Source organism: Otolemur garnettii, unplaced genomic scaffold, assembly GCF_000181295.1.
Source record: "Otolemur garnettii isolate 467f Iridium unplaced genomic scaffold, OtoGar3 scaffold00038, whole genome shotgun sequence".
Classification (NCBI taxonomy): domain Eukaryota; kingdom Metazoa; phylum Chordata; class Mammalia; order Primates; family Galagidae; genus Otolemur; species Otolemur garnettii.
The window spans coordinates 841,673-851,693 of NW_003852433.1; the positions used below are offsets into that span (position 1 = coordinate 841,673).

Here is a 10,021-nt window from a genome sequence, read left to right on the forward strand (position 1 = left end):
TCATTAAACAGTGCATGACTCTGTGTGTGTATGGTTTGGAGGAAGGGCCTCGTGACAGCAAAAGTGCTTAGGGCTCAGGAGAGTCATAATGTAGCCCTGGACTATCCCAACTCTGGGAAGGTCCCAGCCTTTGACTTGACCCCAGCAATGATTGACTCCCCTCCACCTAGGTGCCAGGGTGTAAGGTGCATCGCCCCTTTGCCAGCCGAGGAAGGAGGATGAGGAGGAGGCAAAAGAGTCAGAAAATACCATTTCTAGAGACCTTAGTCTCAGCCAGACCTTGTGAGCTTCACTGCACCCCACTTACAGTGAGGCGACCAAGCCCTTACCAAGGCCACTGGCTTCCCAGGGCCCTCCAGGTACCAAGCACAGAGCTCGTACTAAACAAAGACAGTCTCATTCCCAAAGCCAGGCAGGCTCACAATCCCTGTTTAGGCTAAAGTGGCGCCTGTCTCCACATTTGATGAACTCAGGAGAGGAGGCTTTGGGGAGTGGATGAGGTCCCTTACACAAATCCAAAAGTGGCCAGCGGATAGAGCTGTGGACGGCCCAGGCTTTGGACCACAGAAGCAGATGCTGGCTCCCTGCTGGCTGCTGAATTGCAATGTGTGTGGCTTCTAGGAAGTCACCTCCCTGTCTGCAAAATAGCAGTAATGGTAAGACCTGTCTCTGAGGCTATTGTGAGGACGGCTTATCTGATGCATACAAAGACATTTATAATCTCCTTCTCCAGAGACCGTCTCTGTGCCCTGACTGAAGCTGGGGAGCCCTGCCCCATCACAACTCCTCATTCACTCCCTTTGGGGCCCTCACCGGGCTCTGAGTCCTGTGGATATTTCTAGTCTTTCTTTCCTCTTACCCTTCTCCCCATGTCCCCGTAGTATGAGCTCCTTTAGGGCAGGGGCACCTCTGTTCGCTGTGTCCCCAGGGCCCTGAGCATGGCAAGGGAACACTCACATCTTTCCTCTCAACCTCTGGTTCCCATCACACTCATCTCTGTTGCTGCTCTTTGAACACCCCAAGCACATTTCCCCCCAGAGCTCTGGCATGGGCAGTTCCTTCCCCTGGGCCATTCTTCCTCTACATTCCTGCACAAAGAGGGTCTGGGGCTCTCTCGCCCACCCCACCCCCACCCCCTACACTCCCACCTCCTGCCCTGCTTTCCTCTTCTCCACTGCAGTGGTCACCAGGGCACACCCACACTTGAACACTGGCCATCTCCATGCCAGCTGTGTGAGGACAGGGCTGGGCTGTTGACCTCTATAGGGGAAGCTCCCAATGCCACTGGGGCAATCAAGCATGCTGTGAAGACTAGTTATGCAACTGATGAATATGTGGAAACTCCGTGCCCCAGATTTGAATGAAATGCAATTTTCAAATGGAATGTTTTCTGGGTCCAGCTGTTTAGATGAAAGAGACAAAGTGTATGACGGTCAGAAGTAGAAGGGGTCTTGGAGGACAAGGCTGGGCAGGGGGATCTGGCTAGATTTGTGCCCTCCTCCCCTTCTCCCTGAGGCCTGATGGTGCCAATCTCAGACACCCTTCCCAGGATGCTATAGGATCTCAGTTCCCAAGAGAAAGACTCTATTACATCCTGTGCCCTGAACCAGCAGAGACAGACACATTAATTCAGGCATTTTGGTTGAAAAAGAAAAGAAGTTTTTTTCCTCTAGGGCATTCTGATTAACTCTGAGTTAATGAGAACATTCAATCAACCAGAACACTTGGGCCTTCTGGCTCAACCAGCTCTCCCTCCTGTGACCTCTTAACTTTACCTAAGGTACATTTGCTGAGTGTCCCAACAAGGGCCAGTGGGGCTGGGGTGAGCCCTCACGGGGTCCAGCGCCAGTGGACTTTCAGGAGACGGGCATTCCTCAACATTGGAGGAACTGAATGGGACCCTGTGTGGGGGTTCAGACTCCTGGTGTAGGTGATAAAGGCTGAAGCCAGGAAAGAGAAATCTTGGTAAAGCTTTGACTTCAGGAGTTTCCACAGGGCTTCTGAACGTGAGAGGCATCATTCAGGATGCTTTGGTGAACCAAGTGTGGTGTGAAATCCTGCCCTGGGAGAAAGGAGTGAATGAGACTAACAGCAGGCCTGGAACCCAGAACCGTTTTCTAAATGGATTCCTGGGATTGATTCTTGGGAAACGTGGCATCTACACGTGCATGTGGCCCATCAGCCTAGACAAAGGCAGGTTATGAGACCAGCAGATGATGCAAACTGCCTCATCTAGAAACCAGCTCAGAGATGCTCAGGTCACTGACCAGAGTGAGGTCAGAGTGATATCACTTGGGGTAGCATGTCCAGCAGAGAGTGCTAGGAGCTGGGGCTTAATAAATATCACCATCCTCTCTTCCCCCTCCCCCAGCTCTGCTGGGGTCCCCATGCACAGCCCGGATCTGTGCTCTTTGCTGCCTGTAATGATGCACCAACACAACCCATGTCTTCAAGTTGCTTCCAGTTCAGTGGCGGAGGGCCACAGACACCTGCAGCATCGTAGGAACATCAGGGACATTTGTGGCAGAGCCTGGTATGCACTTTGTCATCTGGCTCCATGAGGGATGCTTTTCTCTCCCATTTGAAGGCGATTCCCTTTGAGGGCAGGGACTGACCACCTTTGAAAAACTCATGAGAGACTCTTGCTCTTGAGGCAGCAAAACTTCACTTAACTAGAAATGTTCTTGGCTGGAAGTTTCAATTATCCAGGACACAGAGGCACAGAGGCACTCACAATCAGTGAGTGAGCACAAAAGACTCTGAGAAGCCAAACGGGTGGCAGGAGGCAGGCCCTTTCCTCACCTGCAGACTCTCAGACTGTCTTTATTTTGCTTGGAGTTCTAAGAAATGCAGGTCCTTTGTTTTCTAGTTTACTGCCGATTAGAGGTAGCAGGTTGGGATTTGGGAAAAGATGCCAAGACTCTAACGCATGTGAGTTTGTTGACAATAGCAGGACAAGAAAGCAAAGCAAGATCAGGGACAACAGCTAGAAGAATCCAAACGATATTACCACTCCAGAGACTAATCAGCCTGGGGCCAGTCAGTGTAGGGATAACCATCTCAAACGTCTGAACTGAACGTCAGAGCAACACAACAGTCAGAGTGACGTGATAACTGACCCTTCATTCATTCATTTATTCCACAAGCACTTCAAGACTCTGTTTATGTGCCAAGCAGGGCAGGGAGCCCCAGGGATATGGAGACAAACACTTTGTGACTCAGGAACATCAGCAAAATGTTAAAGGCAGTGGAGGGTTAGATGCAGAGTCTCCCCAGAGGATGCTATGCATTTATTTGCATCATGGTATTCAAGATGATTCTAGGTGGCACACCAGCTAAACATTTAAAAAATATTTAATCATTATGTATTTATTTCCAGGCCTATTAGAAAATAAACATAGCTTGCTCATCAAACCTGCCACATAATGCTTGTTTTTAAGCGAACATACTGTACTTGTGAAAATGTGAATCAGTTTAAAGAAAACATTAAGTAAATCACAGCCCAGGTGGTACAGGGAGAGATGTAGTTATAGATGTAGATATAGTAAAACTCAAGAAATTGTCTGTATTAATGATGTTTGGGGGGAAAACAGGATTCTGGCTTTACCAAAGCAAGGAGGAAGGGAATCTACTTGAGAAACAAAGTGTACAGATTCCCTACAGCAGGAGAAATGTGGTGACTTCCACCACCAGCTTTAGCTATTTGGAAACATATTAAAATGGGAAAAGTGTGTTTGGAGCATGTCAACTGATCGCAGAGTATCTCCACCAGCCCCAACACTCTTGTTGCTGTGACCATTTTCAGGGACCTCTGCCCTGCGCACCTGTGAGCAGCCCTTGCAGTGGGAGATTTCCCACCAGCTGGGATGGGACCCCGTGCGCTATGACCTCACCGGCTGGCTCCACAGAGCCAAGCCCAATCTTTCAGCCCTCGAGGCCCCCCAGATCCTGCAGCAGTCGAAAAGGTAAGCCAGGGCTTGGGGCTGGGAGGGATGCCCCCAGGGCATATGAGGCACCCTGGTTCCCTCCCCACCGGGGCCGCACAGTCACAACAAACCAGGAGGGTGGGCTGGTCTCCGAGTCCCTTCCCTCTGTCAGTCATGGAACAAAGAGCTGTAACCTGAATTCGAGCAGCACAATGTCTCCCCAGGGCCTGAGTGAATCCATCCGAGGACAAAAGCTGGCCTTCTGGGGAGGTGGAACAGAAGCTAAAAAGCTGTGACTTCTTATTTTGGCTTTTTGCCTTGCATTAAGTGTCTGAGAGATGATGCGACTGGAACAACTTTTATGGACATCCTAGAACTAGGAGGTCGTAAAACCGAAATGACACGTTTTGTAGCATTAAAAAATGCTCCCCGTGTTCCCTGGTGGCTCGTCGAGCAAGTTGCTGGCGCAGGGCCCGCGGCAATTGCTGCTTTCAGTTCCTAAGGTTGTGGGGAAAGGCTTGTTTCACGTGTGTGTGTGTGTGTGTGTGTGTGTGTGTGTGTGTGGTGGGAGGTGTTCCCAAGCTCCCATGCTGGGACTCTGCAGGGGCAGAGCTTAGAGACAAGAATAGAAACTGAGACCCCCATGGAGGTGCTGGTGTCTCAGGTGGGCAGGAGGGTGAGGAGGGAGCACTGAATGACCGCCCGTTCAGTGCCTCGCATTGCAAAGAAATACTGCAGAAGGATCTTCTCAGTCCTTCAGACAACACCGGATCCTTAGCTGCATTTTACACAGGAGAAAATTGTGGCCCCAGATGGTGAAGTGGCTTGCCTTTGATCACACGGCAAAAAAACGTCAGGGCCGGGATACAGCTTGAGTCTAAGTGCTCCTTGGATAATTCTTAGGACACTGTGGTCAGAGTTGATTGGAAACCCCAAATCCAGGAGGGCTCGTGGGCATACACCTCCTGAACAGAGATCAAGGCAGGGGATCAGACTAGAGAAAGATTACTGATGAGCCAGGGGACCTGGGTCAGGTCCCCATCCTGCCCTTGTCACCTGAGTGACTGTGAGCTGTCACTTTCCTTCCTCTGGTTACTTTTATTTCCTCCAAATTAGAATAAGGGCTGGGGAGGCTGCAAACTTCAATGGCTGTCAGACAGCTTTGAAGTCACACAAATGTTTAAATTCAAGCTGCGTGGCCTGGGCCTCAGTTTCCTATTTGAGAGATGGGAATGACGCTGCCCAGCTCAGGTGTCTGATCTAAGAAGTCTTTGGTGATGTAAAGTAGCAAGTGCCTTATTAAGGAGCGTGGTTCATAGTGGGCCCAAAGAAGAGGGCAGCCCAGCATGGCTTTTCTCAGAGCGGATACATAAGGATACGCTTGCCACTAACCTCAGGCCTGGTCCACACAGCGATGCTAAGAGAAGGTGCTCTCCGCTTGGGTTAGTTGGGCCGGGTGTTTAGTTGACATTATCTTGCAGCTCCAGAAACTGGCAGTTTAGCCTGGGAGTCATTCATTCTGCACAAAGCACATAGAGTATACCTACAATGATCTGGGCCTGTTCTAGGGGTAACAAAGATGATTTTTGTGCTCTCAAAAAGTGCAGGCTTAGTAGAGTCACTGTGGGTGTGTAAATGACTGGACTGTCCAAAGCAGATAGGAACTAAAGACGCGGAGGGTCAGAGCATTGGCCGGGAGCAGAGAGGCTTCAGAGAGGAAGCTGGCATTTGTCATGAAGCAAAGCATTGGCTGGCAGAGGGAGTGTGAATGAGGGGAGCAGCTGGGACATGTGACTTAACCAGGAGCTGTGGGGAGCAGAGAGACAGGAAGCAAGGTGGGTTCATCCCACTTGCCCCCATCCAGGGCGAGGCTTCCCCAAGAGCTTTCTAAAGCCCTTGCCTTCCATCCCACCTGCAGGGAGGAGCTGCGGAGCCTATTCCAGGCCCGGGCCAAGCTGCCTCCCGTGTGCTGGGCTGTGGCAGGGCTGGAGGGCACCTCCCAGCAGGCCCTGAAGAGGAGCCGCGTGGTGAGGAGGACATTCGCCGGCAGCCTTGCGGCAGTGAGGAGGAGAGCCCTGTGCTCGCAGATCAAGCTGCAGATGGTGAGCGGTGGCCCTTCCCGGCTGCCACACATCCTCTCCTCTCCTGGGATGAATCCTCTCCCCACGTCATCTCGGTCCTGCCCAGGAAGCCCCAGCCTCAGCCCCACACCTCACGAAGGAGGAAACAGAGGCTCCAAGTGGCAGAGAAATGTGGCCATAGTCACAGCCTGGGAAGTGACCGATTCAAGTCTGAGGCCCAAGCTTTGCTATCTGGGACTGAATTGAGTGGCTTGAGGACTTCCCATGAACCACACTACTCTCCTGACTAAGGAGAGACATACTAGAGCCAGACTAGCCCCGTCTGCCTTTCCCACCACTAGGCTCTCCCTGGGGGGAGGGTGCAAGCAGGACCCAGCTCTGGATATAACTATGTCAGGGGCCTGAATCTATTAACAGCTGAGGACGTGTGATTGCTCAGTGGTCAGGCTGAGCCCCACTGAGAATGGGCTGGGGTGTGGGAAGGATGCATTTTGAAACACATAGCGTATCATGCTGGAAGCCCTTAGACTAAGTCAGGGGGTCTAGTCCCAGGATGTTGTCTGTGTGACCTTGCCGTCTGTAGGCCTCAGTTTCTGCATCTGTTTCAACAAAGGCCCTTACTTCTAATGAATACAAATCAAGTAATAGGTGGGAGGTCCTTGGTGTAGGACACAAGGACACCCAAAGATGCCCAGGCCAGTCTGAATTTATGTTTGGGGAATGTCCAGACCCATGTCCATCTCTCCTTGAGAGAGCTGGTCCCGACCTCTCTACTTGGTCCTAGGATGCCCTGACCAGCATGATCCGACGGTCATGTCTACACTTTATCCACTGCCTGGTGCCTAACCCTGTGGTGGAAAGCAGAGACGGGCAGGGGTCTTCAGTGCCGCTGGAGCCTGGTGGAGACAAGCCAGGGACAGCTGGGCTTCTGGCCCCCGACATCCCAGCTCTGAGGGTGCAGCTCGCAGGGTCCCAAATTCTGGAAGCTCTACGTCTGCACAGGACAGGTAAGAAGCCACCAGGAGTAGAAAAACACCTTGCCTGTGACCCCTGGGGACATGCCTGCCTGCTGGTGACAGCCGAGGGCCAGAGCCCTTACTGTGTGCCAGCAGCTCTTCACGCAGCACCTTGTTCATTCTTCCTAGCAGCCCCCCGAGGGAGAGGCTGCCGTCACTCCCCTTTTATACATGAAGAAACTGAAGCTCAGAGAGGTGAAAGGATTTTCTCAGGGTTACCCTTCTGGGACATAGCAGAGCCTGGTTTTTATATTCTCCGAGTCCAGAACCCACCTAGTCTTTGTAATGACTTGTATACCCCTGGAAGGCTATGGTTGTGTCTTTCTTTCAGCAGCAAATGTCAGAGGATCATCACATGATAGATGGCCAGTTTGGACTGGGAGATCCAGTCACTGAGTGATCCAATCACTGAGTGATTCCAGGAGGTGATAAATGATGTGACAAGGGCTTAGGTCCCCCAGGGATGCAGGCGGTAACCTGGATGCCTAGAGAATGGATCTTGCTACCCTCACTGGGAAGACAGGGAAACCTCCCAGATAACATAACAATTTAATCTGGCCTTAAAGCATCAAAAGCAGCTCACCCTAGGAGGTGGAGGGAGAGGGAACATTGGAGAGAAGGATCCACATGTAGTATAGGCAGGGAAGTATAAAGGGCTTGGGTTTTCAGGGAATGGGGTTTGGAATGAACGGGGAATTGAGAGAAGTGGGGCTGCTGCACCCACCAGGGCAGGCTGTAAGTGCCTTTGTTGGAAATTTAACTTTCAGCAGGGCCAGCTGGGGAGATGATAAGCTGACAGCAGGTTTAATCGAAAGAATAGTTTTCAGGGCTGTGTTTTAATAAGTGAGTGTGCACCCAGGGTGCCCACCATTAGCTAATCCAGGAGTTAAATTTGATCTCAATTCTTTCCATTCTCTTCTGCCTCTCAGCCTCCAAAGGCCATCACATTGGTCCCCCTCCCTGGCTGTTAGAAATGGCATAGGTACACCTGTTTTTCTGCAGAGGATGAGATGGCTGGTGAGGACAGGGAAGTTCAGGTGGACACCCATTTAGTTAATGTCTCTGTGGTCACCAATGCCCCCGCATGTGGCTGTGGCTCTCATCTTCCCCTACCGTGCTAATAATGGGACACTGGGCATGGAGTATTTGACTAGGAGAGGCTGGGAGCAAAGATAAGACCCTCCGTCCCCTGAGCACATCTTTGATTTTCCTTCCCACCTGCACAGCCACATACAGAAACAGACAGATAATGTCACAGGAGAGTGAGATGCTCACCACTGGCAGGTAGGGGGGCCCAGCTGATCGGTTCTGTCCAGCTCGCTGGAAGGAAGCACTGGGCCTTTGCAGGAGCCCTAGACCTCTGAGGGACTATTAGAGGCCCTGTATGTGTGCAGGGCCAGGGGGTCCCCTTTCTCAGATTTTGTGACCTCACTGCGGTGTCTGCCCAACACAGCCAGGATGAGCTTTCCAGCTAAGTAAAAGGTTGATGTCTCATGGTAGAACTTCCCAGTTTCTGCCTTCCAGACCTGGTTCCTTTCTTCCTTTCTTTTTTAGCCAAGTCAATTCTGTCTCTTTCACACCCACATGAGATATATTTACATGAATACATAGATACATGCATCAAATATTTATGATTTTAAATTAATGTATGTATAATATGTGTGCACCACACACATGCATGCACAATGTATACCTGTGTGTGCTATTTATTGAGGACCTATTTTGTGCTAGACACCATGTCACCACATATATACTAAAAGGGATTGTTCTCACTATGCTAGGGTGGGTAGTAATCACTCATTAAACATTACCAATTGGATAGCCCATGGGCTCAGCTCAGACTCTAGAGGAGGTGGCTTGGGCTTCACTCTGGTGTCTCCTCTCACCAGCTGTGTGACCCCAGGACGGTCCCCAGAGCATACTTCCCTTTCCTCTTCCCTAATAGGTCATATCTCAGAAAGTTATTGCAGGGCTTGGATGAGTTAATGAGGAGATAAAGCTGAGAGGAATGGCAGGGCCTGGGAAAGCAGGCCATACAGAGTTTTGCTGTAGTTGCTTTTACTATAGCTGCCATTGGATTTAATCCCTGTAGTGACCACATAAGAATAGATCTTGTTATGCTCATCTGACAAAGGAAGAAATTGAATCTCAAAGAGGTGTCATCTGTCCCAGTCATGGGGCTAAGAAGGGCAGGTATGGGATATGCACCCAGATAAAGCTGACCTAGAAATGAGGTGCAGGCTGGTAAACCCAGGGAGAATGGCCCACATCACAAAACCACTCAACTGCAGATGCTGGTGCAGATGTGGAGAGAAGGGAACACATTTGCACTGCTGGTGGGATTGCAAGCTAACACAACCTCTATGGAAAGAAGGATGGAGAATCCTCAAAGAATTAAAAGTGGAACTTCCATTTGATCCTGCAATGTCCTTACTAGGTTATCTACCCAGAGGAAAAAAAAATAATTTTACCACAGGACATTTGCACTAGAATGGCGAGTGCAGCTCAGTTCACAATTGCCGAGGCATGAAAGCAACTCAGGTGCCCATCAGTGTGTGCATTTAGCTGGAAGAAAATACGGAGACTTTACACTTTTTCTGCTTACCTGAAGTTGAAACACACTCTTCTTAGTAAAGTATCACAAGAATGGAAAAACAAGTATCCAATGTACTCAGTACTAATATAAACAAAAACATAAACAACTGCATACCCACAGGAAAGAAAAACTCCAGAATATTCTAATGAGGGGAAGGGGGAGGTGAGGCGAAAAGGAGAGAAGAGAGTGTGATTGGTGGGTTCTCACTTAATGTGCAGAATGTGAGGGAGCGCAACATGCCCATGAGTGAAGGACTCACCTACAACTTGAACTTTACCTTAGAAATGAAAACAATGGTATATGTATGGACTACTATTCAGCCACTAAAAAAGACGGAGACTTTACAGCCTTTGTACTAACCTGGATGGAAGTGGAACACATTATTCTTAGTAAAGCATCACA

General features: G+C 50.1%; 1 protein-coding gene across 4 annotated transcripts in view; it reads left to right on the plus strand.

Annotated features, from left to right (window-relative positions):
* MYO18B (myosin XVIIIB) overlaps positions 1 to 10,021 on the plus strand; it is a 262,880-nt gene that overhangs the window by 76,477 nt on the left and 176,382 nt on the right. For all 4 annotated transcript variants that reach the window (XM_023513322.1, XM_023513320.1, XM_023513324.1 and 1 more), the window contains 3 exons: positions 3,806 to 3,965; positions 5,845 to 6,028; positions 6,792 to 7,014. In XM_023513322.1, the coding sequence (XP_023369090.1) occupies positions 3,806 to 3,965; positions 5,845 to 6,028; positions 6,792 to 7,014 (567 nt within the window). The remainder of the gene's footprint in view (positions 1 to 3,805; positions 3,966 to 5,844; positions 6,029 to 6,791; positions 7,015 to 10,021) is intronic.